This window comes from Schistocerca serialis, chromosome 7 (assembly GCF_023864345.2).
Source record: "Schistocerca serialis cubense isolate TAMUIC-IGC-003099 chromosome 7, iqSchSeri2.2, whole genome shotgun sequence".
Classification (NCBI taxonomy): Eukaryota; Metazoa; Arthropoda; class Insecta; order Orthoptera; family Acrididae; genus Schistocerca; species Schistocerca serialis.
This window is the reverse complement of record NC_064644.1, coordinates 516233451-516254135: the sequence shown is the minus strand read 5'-3', so window position 1 is coordinate 516254135 and position 20685 is coordinate 516233451. Positions and strand designations below refer to the sequence as shown.

At 39.4% G+C, this 20685-nt stretch overlaps 1 protein-coding gene across 1 annotated transcript in view; it reads right to left on the bottom strand.

Moving 5' to 3' along the window:
• Positions 1-1031: 1031 nt before the first annotated feature.
• The window catches only part of LOC126413185 (myogenesis-regulating glycosidase-like), an 81643-nt gene continuing 61989 nt past the window's right edge, over positions 1032-20685 (bottom strand). The window contains exon 6 of the mRNA XM_050083080.1: positions 1032-1231. Coding sequence (XP_049939037.1) covers positions 1032-1231 — 200 coding nt within the window. The remainder of the gene's footprint in view (positions 1232-20685) is intronic.

The window sequence follows — 20685 nt, the reverse complement described above, 5'->3', positions numbered from 1 at the left end:
AACTCTCCGTGCTCTACTGTCGTCTGCCATCCTCTTTAGGTCCGCATAATTTCTGCTTCCCTTTATGTCGTCTATCATCTTGTATTTCCTCCTTCCTATCAGTCTCCTCTCACAATTTCTTCCAAAGCGTCTATTATCAAGCACTTCGATCTCAATGAATCTGTTATACATCTTTCTTCCTTTCTCTTATAATCTGCAACAGTCTCCTACAGAGGATGAAAACTGCCTTTGTATTTACTGCTTGAAAAGATACGAGCAGTCAAAAGAGAATCAAGAATGGGTCTGTGCTTTAGATGTAAAAGATGGGCTCATGACGACTGTGCCACAAGAAACGCAATATTTTTTGTGTGCATAAATTGCTACTCGGACAATGATGATGAATAGGCATTTAATGCACATTAAAACTTCTATGTAGGCTACATTGTGTTAATAGGCAGAAATTCGCCAAAAAACTTTGTTCACGGCCAGAAAAATGGTTGTGTTTTTGCATGCTGTTAGGTGTAAGTAAGCCTGTAATTTTGTGAGTAAAACATATTTTGAAAATTTAGAAGTCTGTTTTATTTATTCGTTAATGTATTCTATATGTGTAAATGTGGCTGCCATAAGTGCATAAACCTACCCCCATACCTGGAGCCGGTTTACACACTCGAGTTGAGCCTAAATAAAATTATTCTGCAATCCTAAATGTAATGTTGAGTCAGATGTATGCATACCAACTTACATTATGTTACGAAACCAAACAATACTAAACACGATAAATCTAACCAAGAAAATTTAAAAATTCCGAAAATAAATCCGCGTAAATGTACCTATGTATTGCAAAAACTCGCCCGATGTAGGTGTAACGACAAACCGCATGAACATTAACTGATCTGCTTAAACTGAACCAGTGAGAAGGTGGTATTTTAAGAAAGGGATAATATACGTGGGGATACTTTTATTTATCATATTCCACATATTCTAATGCTTGATTTTACAGACGTATGTTGGGAGATATGTACATCTGTGTTAACAGAGAAACGCCATTCTTACTAGTCTTCTGTGACCCTGGTAAAATAGGGTAAGACATTGAGTGGTGCCGAGTAGTTGGTGAGCCAGATGGGTCCCTCTATGACTGGATGTTCGGGGTCCACCTCGTCCGTCCAGTTACCACTGGGCAGGTAGATGTCGCGGCTGACGGCGCCCTCCTCCAGCACTGGTGCCACCAATATGTCCTCTCCCAGCAGGTACTCTGCACACAAAATATTAAAATACGACAAATATGTAAAATCCTGTTCTATCTGATATTGCAAAACAATGATATTTGACTCATCCCATAGGGGCCAATACTTCATAGCGATTCATCGTTCCCGCCAGCTTTCACCACTAGGGCGGTGCACCTTCACTTTGTGTTGTGTTACATCAGCGAGAGTTTCTTTCGCAGTTAGTTTGATGCCCCATACGTATAAAGTGTCCACCGTTCCCGACAGAAATTGGTTATTACAACATTTAACAAGCGCCTTTCTCACCTGCAGATGGTGGCCAGATGGATCGCACAACGTGGTGTCGTTATGAGTGTATGATCGTGCTGCAGACCCGACCAGCATGTGAGCAAGGTATTCTGTTAAATTAGTAGTTGTAATGGAATCATAGAAATAATTTTGACTTGTATTTAATAATGTTGATTATTATATGACTTACTGAGCGCGTCCGAACAGATCCCGGAACGGCAGCAGAGTCACCCTCAGCCGATAGGTGTTTACTGAATGAGGATACCTACAAGCCTGTGGTCAGCACACAACTCTCTCGGCCGTTGTCGCTTTTCGTGAGTTGAGCTGCTACTTCTCAGTCAAGTACCTCCTCAATTTATTTCACAAGGACTGATTGCACCCCGCTTGCCAACTGTGCTCGGAAGATCGGGGACCGGTGTTGCCACAGCGGCAGCACCGGTTCGGGTCAGATCACCGAAGTTAAGCCCTCTCGGGCTTGGCTAGCACTTGGATGGGTGACCGTCCAGGCTGCCAAACGCTGATGATGTGGGGTGCTCTCAGCCCTTGTGAGGTCAATTGAGGAAGTAATTGAGAAATAGCAGTGTGCTGACCTCATCGTGTCCGGTATTCGCAACCAGTGACGCCTATCGGCTGAAGGTGACAAGGTGGCTGGTCCTTGCCTTTGGGCCTTCCGTTGCCTGTTCGAATGGAGTTGTATTGTATTGTATTGTATTGTATTGTATGTTAACCTGGGACCTAGAAACGACGGAGTGGCTCCGTCCCCGCCACAGCCGCAGTGGTCCACAACCCCACGACGACTACCGCAGTCCACTTCAACCCTCCGCCGCCCCACACCGAACCCAGGGTTATTGTGCGGTTCGGCCCCCAGTGGATTCCCCAGGGAACATCTCACACCAGACGAGTGTAACCCCTATGTTTGCGTGGTAGAGTAATGGTGGTGTACGCGTACGTGGAGAACTTGTTTGCGCATCAATCGCCGACATAGTGTAACTGAGGCAGAATAAGGGGAACCAGCCCGCATTCGCCGAGGCAGATGGAAAACTGCCTAAAAACCATCCGGTTCACCGGACCTCGAGACAAATCCGCCGGGCGGATTCGTGCAGGGGACCAGGCGCTCCTTCCCGCCCGGAAAGCCGTGCGTTAGACAGCACAGCCAACAGGGCGGGCTTCGAATGGAGTTAGTCACATAATAGCCCTAATCAACATAGGTAACAGGCGTTTTGGTACCGCTGCTCATTCCTTACATTGCAAGTAAATAATACAGCTTTAAAGCTTGTAATTTGGTTGGAAACCTGAATGTATAACTATAACCATTAAAGAGCAAACTTCAGCAATATCTAAGTACTTGACTCTTTACAGTGGACATACTGCTTCTGTCACCAAAGATATTTCAGCCAAGAATATGAGTGTTTCAGGAAAAAAATGATAACAATATTTTAAAATATGGTTTATTTTAATTCACAACTGAGTTACGAAACTTTAATATTTTGTAATATCTCCTCCATAAGGTCAACATTCTTAGAGATATGAGGTGTAAAAGTAGGTCTATATTATTTAGTACCTAGCAACAACACTATGTTTCCAGGACAAGGGCATTCTTTACGCATGAAGGCATATCATAAACAATGAATAACTGAGACACATTAAAATACATAGTAGCCACATGACATTCCCAGTGATGGCTGAAGGATATGATGTAACCACAGGATTGTCTTTTGGCGTCAGAGTAAACGTTTGCAACTACACCATAGCGTCTCTGCGGTTAAATAGAAAGCTGTTGTCCATTTGTTTCACTGAGTTACTGGGTTCGTTTCCTCTTTTTTAAGTATCTTCAGTAAACTGTTTTGTTTCTTACTGAAAACGCATGCATGTTCGTTTGTAGCAGCTTTTTCTGTGTTGCCTTCCTATAATCAGGTTAGGAAAAACTAATTTGTATAGAATTTAATCAAGGTTTTCACGTGCTTTGGTTACACTTACTAATTTGTTTGGTTCTTTTTTCGAACCTGTGCCGCACTGAGTTATCCAGACATCGCAGGATGTCCGTGAACATTTCCTCATGTACACCTCACGTTTCACTAGCGTGCTGTCTAAAACGTTTCTTTACTCTGTGTGTTTGTTGCATGACGTATTCTCAACCGATAACACTCGTCCTTCTATCCGGTTTTATTCCAGTGGCTGTAAGCAGTTCAGTTTTTGTTTGTTCATAATGTACTGTACAGTGTGGTGGGAGGGGAGGGGGAGGGGCGAGTGGAAACACAGAAAGAGAAGGACAACTTTGTATGGTGAATACGGGTTATATTAGTTTGTGCGTTTTTAAATGGAAGAAAGCTGAGACGGAGGGGTGATTGGTTGAGTTCTGTTTTCTGTGGTTTTATGCTATGCTTCAGCTGTGTTGTTTCAGTGGCCACAGAAAGAGATGAGTTCCTGCATTCATTCTTTTGGTCATTCATGAATTTCTCATTCATTGCAAGGCCTTTATATGAGGAAATTTTCCCGTACTTTAGTATCTTTCTGTTACGATTTTCCATTGTTATTATTTATAACTTGTTTCATGTTTCTTGGTTCTTGCACTTGTGTTGTAATGACCAAAGTCTGATAGCTGTATTTATATTGCAGTCTTCTTAATTGTACCTTCTACCTTGTTATAAAATTACTGTGTGCCATCCCCGACCATACTGCTTTGCTGTCTACGTCTGAGGCGTTGCGAGCCATTCCAGTGGTGCCATTGTGAATCGTTCTCGGAATAAACCCGATGTACATCACTATTAGCTACACTGCTGCTGCAAACTGGCTGGGGAAACGAAGTGTAGAAAATTTCCAGAAAATAAATGATGTGGAAACGACCACATGAAGGCTCACAAGTCTACTCCTCCCCGAAGTTCAGAGGTAGGTTGGAAATGCATCATGTCAACCCTAGTCGAGGCATGATACATCTTTGGACAGGACACAGTCCTTATGGCATTTATCTCTTACAACTCGATCTTACGCAGAGTGGCGTCTGCGAAGGCGAAAATGAAGAAGCTCCAGAATACGTTGTCTTCCACTGTGCATTATTTAACACCTCTAGATAGAACATCCCAGATACATCCTATCTATGCACAGCTGTAAGAGCACCCCGAAGTAATTTTCAGTTGACGGTCTAGCAAAAATATCTCAAAGCGATAAATAGCTAAGTACAGGAAACAATGTCACCACGGACTCCCCAGGGTGGAATGGATGCAAAATAGAGAGAAGGACTATAAAGTGAGTGCGAATTAAGAGAGAGAATCAAGCATCGATGATGACGTGTTCAGTCGCGACGTGAGACAAGTCGAGCTCACACCTCAATGGTTAGGTGTCCACATCCACAGCGACACCCTATCTGTTCCTACAGATCAAACTCATAGTTTGCTAAACGATACATTAGTGATACATTTATAATACCAGTAGTTTTAAGATGATATCAGTGCAAAATTCAATTGAAACTTTACATATAGTTCACCTTTGTTAGCAGCAACATCAACCCTGCAGGGGTAGGAAAAGGCTTTAAATCTAAAGAGCCTGTGTCACACCTGCAGGCTCACTTGGAAATGGAAATAATAATAGTATGTTAGTAACCTGTCATAGGGTGCACACTCGTTGTGTATTCAAAGACCAAAACCCCAGTCGGCTGCAAAGGGACGTGCTCAGTTTCATTTCACAAATTTTATTCTTTATTTTCGCGGTTTATCTTTTACTTAGATCTCTTATATTTTTCACATTTTTCATATAGAAAATGGGCTACACAAACCGCTAGTAGAACTGTTACTCTTCATGGTTATTGCACTTTCCAACATTTGACCTTGCCGTTGGTGGGGAGACTTGCATGCCTCAGCGATACAGGTAGCTGTACCGTAGGTGCAACCACTATGGACAGTTGTCTTTTGAGAGGCCAGACAAACGTGTGGTTCCTGAAGAGGGACAGCAGCCTTTTCAGTAGTTGCAGGATCAATAGTGTGGATGATTGACTGATCTGGACTTGTAACATCAACCAAAACGGCCTTGCTATGCTGGTAGTGCGAACGGCTGAAAGAAGGGGGAAACTACAGCCGTAATTTTTCCCGAGGGCATGCAGCTTCCTGTATGGCTAAATATTGATTCCGTTCTCTTGGGTAAAATATTCCGGAGGTGAAATAGTCCCCCATTCGGATCTACAGGTGGAGGAAGTCGTTATCAGTAGAAACAAAACAGGCTTTCTACAGATCGGAGTGTGGAGTGTCAGATCCCTTAATCGGGCAGGTACGTCAGAAAATTTGAAATTGGAAATGGATAGGTTAAAGTTAGATATAGTTAGAATTAGAGAAGTTCGGTGGTAGGAGGAACAAGACTTCTGGTCAGGTGAACAGAGGTTATAGCTACAAAGTCAGATAGGGATAATGCAGGAGGGGTGTAATAATGAAAAGAAAAATAGGGATGTAGGTAAGCTACTATTAACAGTACAGTGAACGCATTATTGTAGCCAAAGTAGACACAAATCCCAATCCTACCACAGTAGTACAAGTTTATATGCTAACTAGCTCCGCAGATGCTGAATAGATTGAAGAAATATGTGATGAGAAAAAAGAAATTATGCACACAACTGAAGGAAATGAAAACTTAATTCGATAATAGGAAAGAGAAGAGAAGGAAAAATAGTAGGTAAATATGTACTGCGAGGGGGGGGGGGGATGAAAGAGGCGTCTGCCTGGCAGAATTTTGCACACAGCGTAATTTAATCATCGGTAACACATGGTTTAAGTATCACAAAAAAAGATTGTGGAGGGGGAAGAGACCTGGAGACTCCATAAAGTTTCGGATTGGTTATATAAAGGTTATACAGAGATTTAGGAACCATATTTCAAACTGTCAGACACCGCAGAGGCAGATGTGGACTCTGACCACAATTTATTCGCTATTAACTGTAGATTAAACTGAGGAAACTGCAAAAAGGTAGGAATTTAAGAAGATAGGACCTGGACAACCTGAAAGAACCAGAGATTGCAGAAGGCTTCAGAGGGATCATTAGGGAACGATTGACAAGAACAGAAGAAAGAAATACAATAGAAGAAGAATGGGTAGCTTTGAGAGATGAAATAGTGAAGGCAGCAGAGAATCAAGCAGGTAAAAAGACGAGGGAAAGTAGAAATCTTTGGCTAACAGAAGAGATACTGAATTTAATTGATGAAAGGAAAAAATATAAAAATGCAGTAAACGAATCAGGTGAAAAGGAATACAAATGTCTCAAAAATGAGATCGAGAGCAGTGGAAAATGGCTAAGTAAGGATGGTTGGAGGACATATGTAAGGATGCAGAAGCATACATCACTGGGGATAACATAGCTGCCTACAGAAAAATTAAAGAGTCCTTTGGAGAAAAGAGAACCACTTGTATGAATATCAAGAGCTCAGATGGAAAACCAGTCCTAAGCAAAGAAGGAAAAGCAGAAAGTTGGAAGGAGTGTACAGAAGGTCTAATACAAGGTCGAAGTACTCGAGGGCAGTAGTATGGAAATTAAAGAGGACGTAGATGAAGATGAAATGGGAGATATGATATTGCGTGAAGAATCTGACAAGTCACTGAAAGACCTAAGTCTGAACAAGACACCGGGAATAGACAACATTCCATTAGAGATACTTATAGCCTTGGGTGAGCCAGCCATGACAAAACTCGTGCATTGGTTGAGCAAACCGTATGAGACCGGCAAAATACCCTGAGACTTCAAGAAGAGTATAATAATTCCAATCGCAAAGAAAGCAAGTGTTGACAGGTGTGAAAATTACCGAACTATCAGTTTAGTAAGTCATGGCTTCAAAATACTAACACGAATTCTTTAGAGACGAATTGAAAAACTGGTACTAACCGACCTAGGGGAAGACCAGTTTGGTTTCCGTAGAAATGCTGGAACACGTGAGATAATACTCACCCTAAGACTTGTCTTAGAAGATAGATTAAGGAAAGGCAAACCTACATTTCTAGCATTTGTAGACTTAGAGAAAGCTTTTGACAATGTTGACTGGAATACTATCTTTAAAATTCTGAAGGTGGCAGGAGTCAAATACAGGGAGCGAAAGGATATTTACTATTTGTAGAGAAACCAGATGGCCGTTATGAGTGTCGAGTGGCACTGAAAGGGAAGCAGTGATTGGGAAGGGAGTGAGACAGGGTTCTAGCCTATCCCGAATGTTATTCAATCTGTATATTGAGCAATCAGTAAAGGAAAAAAAAGAAAAATCTGGAGTAGGAATCGAAACCCATGGTGGAGAAATTAAAAGTTTGAGGTTTACCGACGGCATTGTAAATCTGTCAGACACAGCAAAGGAACTGGAAGAGCAGCTGAACGGAATGGACAGTGTCTTGAAAGGAGGATATAAGATGAACATCAACAAAAGCAAAACGAAGATAATGGAATGTAGTCGAATTAAATCGGGTGATGCTGAGGGAATTAGTTTAGGAAATGAGACAATTAAAGTAGTAGATGAGTTTTGCTATCTGGGAAGCAGAATAACTTATGATGGTCGAAGAAGAGTTGACATAAAATGTATACTGGTTATGGCAATGAAAGCGTTTCTGAAGAAGAGAAATTTGTTAACATCGAGTACAGATTTAAGTGTCAGGAAGCCCTTTCTGAAAGTATTGGTTTCGAGTGAAGCTATGTATGGAAGTGAAACATGGACGATAAGTAGTTTAGACAAGAAGAGAACAGAAGCTTTCCAAACGTAGTTCTACAGAAGAATGTTGAAGATAAGATGGGCATATCATGTAACTAATGAGGAGGTACTGAATAGAATTGGGAGAAGAAGATTGTGGCACAACTTGACTATAAGAACGAATCGGTTCGTAGGACACATTCTGAGGCATAAAGGGGTCACTAATTTGGTAATGGAGGGTAGCAAGGAGGTTAAAATCTTAGAGAGAGACCAAGAGATGAATACAGTAAGCAGATTCAGAAGGACGTAGGTTGCAATAGTTACTCAGAAATGAAGAGGCTTGCACTGGATAGAGTAGTATGGAGAGCTGCTTCAAACCAGTCTCTGGACGGAAGACCACAACAACAAACAGAGTATATATATGTGTGTGTGGGGGGGGGGGGGGAAGGGGGGGTGGTGGGGGGGTCTTGGCACACTACTAGACATACACCTGTTCTTTATTTGTGTAAATGGCGATGGCGTATCTTTCTTGTTCTGTGTGCTATGTGAAGATCTTATTTCCTCAATATATTTCTTATGTCATGTGTTGATTTGCGTGGTTAATGTACACCATTTATCCTTATTAGTCTTCATAACAATGTTTCTGCTTTCTGTGCTTGTGTGTGCTGAAGTGTCGATGTTTGTTGGTGGGGTTTTGTGATCCTTTTACCTTCTGCACCATTTCTTTTTCTTACAATAGTGTTTTGATTTTATTATTTAATCAATATACTACATCAGTGTTATCTTCATTGTTTATGGGTATCTGCCGTTTCTAGTTTTGTTTCATAATTTTTCTGTGAAGGGCAATTTTATTCAGTGTGCCATATGCTGATGAACTGCTAGTTTGTGGTTTTGTGGCTGGGTTCATGTGGGTTGTATAACTGTATCTGTTGCTGCTGGTTTTATTTAGATGTCATAGTTGATATCTCCCTTCATTGTTATATACAGAAAATGTAGTTGTTTCCATAAGGAAATGAGAGTTTTATTTGTTCCGTTTATGTCTGCAAATTAATACAATTGGCATGTACAAGTCATTCATAGCACAAAAAGCAAAATGTATAAAACATGAAACAGTGCCTCATAATTTGTTTCATAAGTACCAGCCTCTCGCCAGAGAGTGCAATGGATTTTGTTGACACTGACTTAAATTGACGCTTGAGAAAGTATGACTTGTGAGTACAATCATTTTCCTTTTAAAATTTTGTTGAATTTATTGACGAAAGTACAAAACATAAAAGTGCAGGCAAAAGGCTATAATGGCGCCTAAAAATAATATCGTCAAAAACTTTATAATGGCAAACCGGGAATGGTTGAAGAATAAGTAAAATATTGTAGAAAGATGTGTGGGAAACATAGACGCCATATATAGAAAAATTAAAGCAAAGAGAAACAGTTGTATGAGTATCAAGAGCTCAGATGGCAATCCAATGCAAGTATACAAGAGAAGACACAGAGGTGGAAGGAATAGTAGAAGGACTATAAAAAGGAAACAAAATTGAAAGTAGCATTATGGAAAAGGGAAGAGAACAAAATGACTATGAGATAGCAGAAATCATAATATGAGAAAATTTGTTAGCTCACTGATAGACCTAAGGCACCTGATCTGGAAGACATTCCCCTCAGATTATCCTCAGGTGAACATACCATGATGAAACTATTACAGCATCTGCACGATATATTAGACGGGCGAAATACCTTCATATTTCAAGAGATACATTCTTTATAATTAAGATGGTAGAATGGATCAACTATAGGAAACGAAACTTTATTTATTGTTTGTAAAGAAACCGGAATACAGCTAAAAGAGTCGAGGAAAAGGAAAAGGGGAAAGTGGTCTACACATTATGTCAACATGAGAAATCGTGTAAGAGAAATGATTTACATTATATGTATCAATTTGTAATGCCCTGTGGTGGTCTCCTGCAAGACACATTGCAAATCTGCTGCAGATCTGTTACATTTAACAGGGAGGGAGTGATGAAATTCGCCTGTTTCTTTTCAGTTTCATTTTTATTTCACAATTTTTTTTTCAGTCAAGAGTTGTCTTTGAAATGCTTTGCAAGTTTATGCTATAGTCAGCTTCGGACAGTCAAATAAGCGCCACTGATGCATTTCATATCTGTCTAGGACCTGTATATCTAAGCGTGGATGTTTATTCACTGGAACTGCAACTTTCCGATACAGTATAACTTGAATTTGTTTTTTAGTTTCAACTTTACATTTTTGGAATTAGGGTGTTCTTTGTCAGCAGGTCGTTGCACCATAATATAGCAAATTGTGTAATTTTGTTTGATGATTGATTTTTGTAATTTGAAGTGTAGCGTAAAGAAATCACCTACACTGACTACCTGTGCCCCTTTCTGCATATGTACATGCTGAGGAGGAGTTTATTAAGTCAGGCGTTTTCATCTGATTAAAGAGTGCTCAATATGTTACGATACATGCAAGCCACGGACTTAGAAAATTTTGTGAGTGGAACATATCCGGTGTAGTGCTGAGCATACTAAAGGGAGTTGGAACTTTCTGTCCTTCTGTGATCATTCAGATGATTTCATTTCTGTGGCACTATTTTAATAAATTCTGAGTACTTCCCATACCACATTTTCTTTAATTAAAATTCTGGAGCTTCTATGCGGTACTGAGAAAAGATTTTGAGCAGTGTTATTCTTTGTCTTGGTGATCTGGTAGAGTAGTGGGAGGTTTAGTGGACAATGTTTCACTTTTTCGTATAAGTTGTGCCTGTTAAATTTTGTTGGAATTGACAAATAACGAGTCAGTTTGAAGTTTTTGCTTAGTCATTGGTGGTTTTATTGTTCATTGTATGATTGGAGAACCCTACAGGTAGTCAAAGAGAGGCAAAAAGTGGTCGTTTTTGGAGACATCAAGAGAGAAGGGAGAAGTGTCTTATTCTGGAGCTCTGTGCAGTGTTATTACTCAAGGAAATGAAGGTGTGTCTTATAGTAATTAAATCAATATATCAATTAGTTATATAGAAAGTGATGCAGCCAGTGACACCAATGTTGTAACTCAAGAAGTCAGTGGTGTTGCCATGAATGAAGATGCAGTTGTTTCTGGAGTGGTCTTAGCAGGTCCTTCTTCAGCTTCTGCAATTTTCTCCATTCAAAATGAACAATAGAATGTTAGTTCAGTATCAAAAGCTATTTGTGATATAAATAGTATACAGATGTTACAAGTCATACAGAAGAAATTGTAATCTGGTGCAATGTCACTGGAGACTGAGGTAAAGAGACTTGGTGAGCGATTAGAGGCTAATGGAAAAGAAAACAAAGATGATAACAGAGAAGTTGATGAGAGAATAGAAGTGAGTGTAATGGAATTAACTAAGAGACTGGAAGAAGATGCAAGAGAACAACAATCCAATGTTATTACTGCGCAGGGACAGATACAAAGTTAAGCAGAGAAATTTGAATCCATTGTAAAAGACGCTGCAAGGTAATACAATGTGCATACTGCACAAAGAAAAAGTTAACGGAAAACTTAACTTCTGGTATAGATGAGAGGGATTTTACTGTTGAGAAAAACTTGCTAGTGCTCAGAAAGGCCAGGTTAATTTTTAGACGATTGCCTCTGAACAGAAAAAGTGAGGAATATGAAATGAATAAGACAGATTTCTGAGCAAGGTTAGTTTTGAGGTCTGTTCAGAAGTTGAAACGAATTAAGTGAGAAGGTATCTCAAACCGAAGAACAACTAGGAATTGTATCTGAAGTTGAACTAATCAATGATAAATCATGCTTAGGTGATATTGTGCCAACAGATGATCAGCAAAATGCTGATGGAGATATACATAATGATGTAAATGAGGCTGTGCCTGATGATGTTTAAATCAGTTACTAATGCAAGAAGTAGAATATGTAGTGACAAACCAAGACTTGGAATTAGGTTTGCAACATGGTAAGGACAATTGTTGAAAGTGACATGAATACTGTAGAACCTAACTGGTAGGGAATCATGCATAAGACTGATGTTATACAGTCTGGGAGCAGAGATGTCCTCAGTGTATGAGTCATTGGCACCAATAAAGTTCTTAAATGGGTGTACACTGCAGGGGGTCTCCAGTGTCTTTCATTTGTACACTAGTCCATAGTTTTTCTTTTGTGAGTGGAACCATGCAGTTTACATGTGGTTTTTCTTGAAGTGTTTTCAATTAATATTTTATGTGAGTAACCAGCCAGTTATCCAATGTATTTCTTGTTTTACCTTTCTTTGTGTGGTAAGATTTTTGTGGATGATAAGGCACATATCATGTGGGTGATGCTAAATTTACAAATGGAGCTGCCACATTTGGGGTGAAGAGTGCTGGTAATTTTCAGATGATGATTAGTGTTCTTGTGATGGATGTAGTTCTCATGTATTTTTGTGTATTTCCTTGGTATTAAAGTTATATTCTTTGATAAGCTGATTTTCTGTGTAATTGAAATCATTTTTTCGCACTGCATGTGAAATCTGGTATGTTGAAGATGAGTAATACTCTATATGGTGTCTAAGGTTTTCATAAGTTTGCCACAGATGTTTGATTCTTGATGCATGTATTGATACAGTGATAGATTATTTGAGTATTGTGTGAGCCAATGATTTATTACACAATGGTTTGTTTTGATTTATGTTTCTAAATTACTGATAATCAACCACAGTAAAGAGTGCTTTCTGTACACTGAGATGTCATTCATGGTGGATGTTGAATAATAAAAAAGAGTACTAATAACAGTGTTTATTGACTGACTTAGTGTGTTTGTTTGTGCATGAATGTTGAGCAGGATCTGACAGTGTATTGACTGAAGCGCAGATATCAAATTGAACTCTCAGAGGGCCATAGACATGTTTGGCTAGCAGTAAATTTGTAACTGTTGAAACAGGATAAACTTATTTTATTTGCTCTTTCTTTGGTTTGGTTCTATACCTTTATGACAGTGTTCCTTTTTCTATAGCATCGTTGACGCAAAAGTTGTATGAGACTTTATATAAGTGTGTATCTGCATAAGTGTTTGGCAGGCATGGGAGGTTTTGGTTTCCTGATGTGGTTTATGATTGAAACTTTTGAAATGATTAATTGGTTTGAGAGTTCTTGTTCTGTGGTTTTATTGTGTTGTATTGTGTCATGGGTGTTCTGTACAGACTGTGGTGGAACAATGAATGAAAGTCTGTAAAGTTGTTTTCAAAACTGGATTTTATATGAGTTTTAAATGATTCCCTCCTGGTGAGGACAGTATTGTGTTTTTTTAACTGTATTGTGTTACTCAAGAGATTATTTGAGATGCATATGGATTAATAGAATCCCTCCAGAGGTAGAGAACTCTTAGTTTTCCTCAGGCAGATGTGCTGTGGAATGATTTTGTAAACGGATAGTGAGTAGAGTTGGGCAGTAATCACAGAGGGCTGTTAAAGACTTCCAGTTGTCAGCTGAACTGATGATTGCCAGTGCTTAATGAGAGGGTTGTGATTAATTGAGTAATGTTGAAGTACCTGAATAGCTATTGGCCGGAAATAATAGGATCATGCCTAACTTTTACATTTTTGTGTAGGTGTTTGCTTATGAAAGTTGCATTATAGCACTTTAAGATAAACAAGGAACAGTGAAGATGTGACCCTTTTTCTCATGTAGATCTTTAAGGAAATTTCTAGATGGGGGGAGGCTAATGATATTTGGTATTCACACTGAGGCCACATTATAATATTATTTGAAGGACTGCAAGTTTTGCAGCTTAGTATATTAAGAATACTGAAGACAATAATTTGAAAGTTTTGGTACATGATGACCATGGTGATTTCTTGGGATAATATATAACCCTCTATGATGACACAAATTCAAGTTTTTTCGGAAGATTTTGTGAGTATTTTCAGTGTGCTGTGGCTTATGTGCAACTATGTTATTACAGGAAATGTAGAAGGCATGGAATGTTGTGTTGTATTAAGTGTAATTTGAGCCATTAAGTATGTAGGTCTGTGTGTACACTCCTGGAAATTGAAATAAGAACACCGTGAATTCATTGTCCCAGGAAGGGGAAACTTTATTGACACATTCCTGGGGTCAGATACATCACATGATCACACTGACAGAACCACAGGCACATAGACACAGGCAACAGAGCATGCACAATGTCGGCACTAGTACAGTGTATATCCACCTTTCGCAGCAATACAGGCTGCTATTCTCCCATGGAGACGATCGTAGAGATGCTGGATGTAGTCCTGTGGAACGGCTTGCCATGCCATTTCCACCTGGCGCCTCAGTTGGACCAGCGTTCGTGCTGGACGTGCAGACCGCGTGAGACGACGCTTCATCCAGTCCCAAACATGCTCAATGGGGGACAGATCCGGAGATCTTGCTGGCCAGGGTAGTTGACTTACACCTTATAGAGCACGTTGGGTGGCACGGGATACATGCGGACGTGCATTGTCCTGTTGGAACAGCAAGTTCCCTTGCCGGTCTAGGAATGGTAGAACGATGGGTTCGATGACGGTTTGGATGTACCGTGCACTATTCAGTGTCCCCTCGACGATCACCAGTGGTGTACGGCCAGTGTAGGAGATCGCTCCCCACACCATGATGCCGGGTGTTGGCCCTGTGTGCCTCGGTCGTATGCAGTCCTGATTGTGGCGCTCACCTGCACGGCGCCAAACACGCATACGACCGTCATTGGCACCAAGGCAGAAGCGACTCTCATCGCTGAAGACGACACGTCTCCATTCGTCCCTCCATTCACGCCTGTCACGACACCACTGGAGGCGGGCTGCACAATGTTGGGGCGTGAGCGGAAGACGGCCTAACGGTGTGCGGGACCGTAGCCCAGCTTCATGGAGACGGTTGCAAATGGTCCTCGCCGATACCCCAGGAGCAACAGTGTCCCTAATTTGCTGGGAAGTGGCGGTGCGGTCCCCTACGGCACTGCGTAGGATCCTACGGTCTTGGCGTGCATCCGTGCATCGCTGCGGTCCGGTCCCAGGTCGACGGGCACGTGCACCTTCCGCCGACCACTGGCGACAACATCGATGTACTGTGGAGACCTCACGCCCCACGTATTGAGCAATTCGGCGGTACGTCCACCCGGCCTCCCGCATGCCCACTATACGCCCTCGCTCAAAGTCCGTCAACTGCACATACGGTTCACGTCCACGCTGTCGCGGCATGCTACCAGTGTTAAAGACTGCGATGGAGCTCCGTATGCCACGGCAAACTGGCTGACACTGACGGCGGCGGTGCACAAATGCTGCGCAGCTAGCGCCATTCGACGGCCAACACCGCGGTTCCTGGTGTGTCCGCTGTGCCGTGCGTGTGATCATTGCTTGTACAGCCCTCTCGCAGTGTCCGGAGCAAGTATGGTGGGTCTGACACACCGGTGTCAATGTGTTCTTTTTTCCATTTCCAGGAGTGTATATGCTTGTGTTGTCCTCCATTGGTGTATTGTTTGTACATGGATGATATGATGTTTTGATGATGAGTATTTATGTGTATTGGAGCTAATGATGTAATAAAGTTTTTTCCCAGATACCTAGTTACCTTAGCATTGTACATATTTAATGTCAATAATTTGATACTTTTATATTCCTTGGAATGTGCTCTCTGATTCACCTGTGCTGTTATACATGCTTTATACTTGTGTTTGATGAGTTCTGTCATTGAATTGCATAGTTTATTTCTAGTTTGTTTGTGCATTGTGATCACTTTCAAATCTCCTTTGTGTGGAGCTCTTTATTTAGTGATTATCCTCGTTAGCTGCTCTTTGTGTGGTCATGTTTCTTTCTTATTGCCTTATTCTGTATCCAGGGAACAATTAATTTTGTGTATGTATTGTAGACACTGAGGCTGTGCCTAGGAACCAACCAATTTTGTGTGTACATGTACTAAGCAATGTTAAGGAATTCTTTTGTATCATATTTATGTTAAAATATCCATTTGTTTGGTTTATATAAGTACAGAGGATGTATTTATGACCCTTCTCTTTTATTTGTGACAACTATAGATTATGAGGTATATTTTGCTGTGTCTGTGTGTTGTCATTATTTATGGTGTCAGTGCATGTGATATTCTTGCTGTTATAGCTTGACATTGCGAATGATGGAAAAGGACGAGTACTGTTACTTAGCACTTCATTTTGTTTACTATGTTAGCTTTTTGTTTGCTCTACCACTGAATATTTGGTATAATTTATTGTTTTTCTTGGTAATACATTACAGAGGGAGATACCATGCAATGATTGTGATTTTTTTAAATGAAGCTGAGTTGAAGGCTGGGACCAATAATGAAATTAACTTGTTCAATAATCCAATCTTCGTTTGGACTGCTGTCAACAGGAAAATTTGTATCTGTCTGATCTTATCTGTTTTGTGACATTGTGTGATCAGGTTGATTTTTCTTATGTTCTTCAGGCAAAAAGGAATTTGTAGGGAGAAGATATTTCTTGCAAAATTAAATAGAGATGTTGCAGATGATGTTATGAATAGCTACAAGTAGTGATATTTAGTAGTTATATAGTATTGAAGAATGAAATGATATTCATTTAGATTTTTTGTTGAAATAAAGAGCTATGTGTAGTCAGTAAAAGAATGACTAATCAACCCATACATACATGACTGATCATTTTCACCTTGAATTTTAATTATTGTTTCCATGTAATATCACAGTTTTGTACTGACGAGTCATGGAACTTGCCTCATACCATTGTTGACATCACTTGTCTGTCCATACGAGGTACTAGATTTGTGATTAGTACAAACACAAGAAAATGTGATTTCTGATCCCTTTAAATGCTTCTGAAAACATATAGTACTTGAGACATGTTAAGAACTGCCCAACCAACAATGGCATGTTCTACCAGTTCTGAAAATCAGCCACAAAGGTCAAAAAGATTTTCATGATCCACTGTGTATCACCATAACTACAGTATTGGTCTATGTGAGAAACAATAATTGTGTGTACATTCCCATGCACACTGTACAGCATCAATACATAGTGTAGCCTGAATGCAAAAAGTTTTTGGCAAAACAGTCCCCAGAAGAAAATGTTTTTGTTAAATTTTTTTTGCACTAATTTCTAGGGAAAACTCATGCAAAAAATGTAAACATAACTTGACATTCACAGCATGAATTTGTATCACTTTCAGAGAAATTAATGAAACCTTATATTACATATACTACCTTACCACAAATTTCTAAGACTGAAAGTAATAAAAAAAGAGCTGATAATTTGTGTCCTGTAACCAGTTTCTGTGGTAAAAAATACATATTATCTTCTTACTTTTTCTTCTTACTTTTCTCATCATTCTACTTGAATTTTGTGTTATTCTGTACTCAGTTTCATGTGTTGTGCTACAACTGATATATTTCATTGGGAATAATTAATACGTTTCAACATATATATGGACAATATTCAGGAAATGTCAGGAATAATTATTCGAAACAAAAACGTCAAGTAAACATGTGCTTAATACGTACATTAAGAGCTGTGAGTAATTCTTGATCTCCCATACTGTGAAACAAATATCTTCTGCTGCAAGGTCTTTGCTTTCCATATTTTGAGGAATGGTGGTATGGACCAAAACATTAAACATGTGCTCTAAAATGCGTACCTTAAAAGTTATGAGCACTTATTCATTAGAAGGGTTGCATATCAAAGTATTGAAGATAAACAAATGCTCATAACTCTTAATGTATGCATTTTAGAGCACTTGTTTGACAGACATTTTATTCTTGTTTTGCTCCACACTACCATTTCCTAAAATATAGAAAGCAAAGAGCTTGCAGTAGAAGATATTTGTTTCACAGTATTGGAGATCAGGAATTGCTCATAGCTCTTAAGATATACGTTTTACAGCCCATGTTTACTTGACTCTCTTTCGAATGTTCGAATGATCATTCCTGTCACATCCCTGAATACTGACCATCAGTTCTGAAACACCCTATATATATATATATATATATATATATATATATATATATATATATATATATATATCTGTGTGTGTGTGTGTGTGTGTGTGTGTGTGTGTGTGTGTGTATAGGGTGTTTCAGAAATTACATATATATAGAGCCAAGAGGGCCGGTACCTCTACTTAATTAATTTAAAAATCATTTTCATTAAATTTGTTACCAATTTCCATTTTTTAATGTGCTCTGGCGGTCTTCTCTGGAACACATTACAAATCTGTTCCAATCAACAATGTGTGAGCGATGAAAGTGACTGTTCATTTGCAGTTTCATTTTTTGCTCACAATATTTTTGGTTTTCTTGGATTGGGATTGTGTTTGAAGTACTTTTCGTCTTTGTGTTATAATCAGGTTTGATTACTCAACATTAGCTCTTTGAGCAACCTCTCTGTGCCTCCGCTGATGCATTTCCTATCTTTGGAGGCCGATTTAGGCCATCAGCTAATCGGAGATGACTGTTTCTGGCACGACGAGGTGCTTTATTTCAATTTGTATTTGCCTTAGTAGTATTTATTCTCATTAAATTCTGTTCTGCTTCATTTGGGAGACAGTGTGGCTTTGACTGGTGTCGATGGGAGCTAGTTTTGAGTTTCTGAAATGATGACTGAAACTGATGAGTTCTTTTCTTCTACATGCCATGGTGACCAATCAGCAAATGTATAGGTTATTACCGAAGTGTATTCCACCTATTTCAAAGTTAACTTATGATTACTTCCCATTCATGCCTGTGATAATACTCTTCTGCATGGTGAAATGGAAGTGCAACAGTTGCTCACTTCTTGTTAAATGTGTGTTGATTACAGGACCAAATATTATCTTTCAGTCCACGATGCCGTAGACTAAAAATTATTATCCTATCCTACATTATAAAACAATTTTTTTTCTTCTCACATGTTTTGTATTGACAGCTCATAACTCTGTTTACGCTTTGCAGGAATCTTTTTAGTATTTCATATTTTGAAGGTCCATGTGGACTTTCTAAACCAGTATCTTTCTCAAAATTATTTCACTCAGTTCAAGTCACTTCATTTATTATTTGTATTTGATGCTGCTAAATGCAGCCACGTTACCATATTTTGTGTATTTATTACCACCACCTTCGTCACATAAATGCTCTAAGATGGTACAGACAGTTAATCACAGTCTGCATTTGCAGACCATCAGTAATAAACTCACTTTTTTTGTATGGAGTTTGGTTTCAGATGGGGAAAGGTATGTCACTGGCTCCTGTTTTGGAAGATTTCTGATTTCTGAATGCAGTGTGAGAGGCTCTCTAACTGCTTTATTAGGAGGATTTTACGCTCTGATGCAAGAAAGTATGGGCTTAACTGAAGTCTAGATTCAGCGAGTGCAGATAAGATGGGACATCGTCATTTCTACTGCTTGGGTCTATAAGCCAAAAGCAGACAAAGTCTATCGTAAAATTACTTATTGTTTAATTTTGGGATAGTCAGCTATGCAAAATTCATTTCTGTTGCGCGTGCATTAAGTAAATGAGTATCTGTGGCTTTTCGTGGTCAATTAGCATTTCCAGTTAGTTTTCTCGACCATGCAGGTGCATGTATTACAGCATAGCTTAACAGTTTTTACTTAGTAACAGTTCATGGAAGTACGTTAGTTTTCATCATAATCACACTCGTGTTACAAATTGCAGATTAAATTTTAAAAAACTGCATAAAAATAGTTAATTAAGGAAGTGAGGTCTGTATAAGCTGAAGGAAATGGATGTTGTTGAGAATTTCAGAAGGTGGATTAGGCAATGTTTGATTGAAGCAGGAGAAACAATACAGTAAAAGATGATTTGGTAGTTTTTAGGAGTGAAATAGTGTAGGCAGCAGAGAATCACATAATTAAAAAAAAGAAGGTCTAGTAGAAATCCTTCGATAACATAAGAAATATTTAATTTAATTGACGAAAGAAAAAAAAATGTAAAGGCATCGAATAAAGCAAGCAAACAAGAGTACTAACATCGAAGACATTAGAATGGCAGAAACGGTAAAATTTGTAAGGAGGAATATCTAGAGGACAAATGCAAAAGTAGGATTCAGTAACTATATGAAAAATAAATACCGCTTGTAGTAAGTTTAGAGAGGCCATCCAAGATAAAAGACGTAACTCTATGAATTGAGTATCAAGAGCCTCGATGGTAAAACAGTAAAAAGCAAGGAAGGAAAAGCTAAAACGTGAAAGATACAAAGGTAAATGAAGACAATATCACAGAAAGGGAAGAGGAAGCATATGATGACGAAATAGGAGACATAATACTGGAAGAACAATTTGGCAGAGCACTGAAAGAGCTAAGTGCAAACAAGACTCCTGGAACAGACAACATTCCCTCAGGATTTCTGAGATCCATGCGATATCCAGTCATGAGAAAACTATTGAACGTAATGTGCAAGAATATGAGAAAGCTGAAATACCCTCACAGCTGAGGAAGAATGATTCGAATTGGGAAGAGCGCAAGCAGTGACAGGTGTGAATACTACCGACCGTCATTTCAATACGTCACGTTTGCAAAATATTGACACGAATTATTTCCAGAAGAAAGAAAACATTGGTAGGCGCCGACC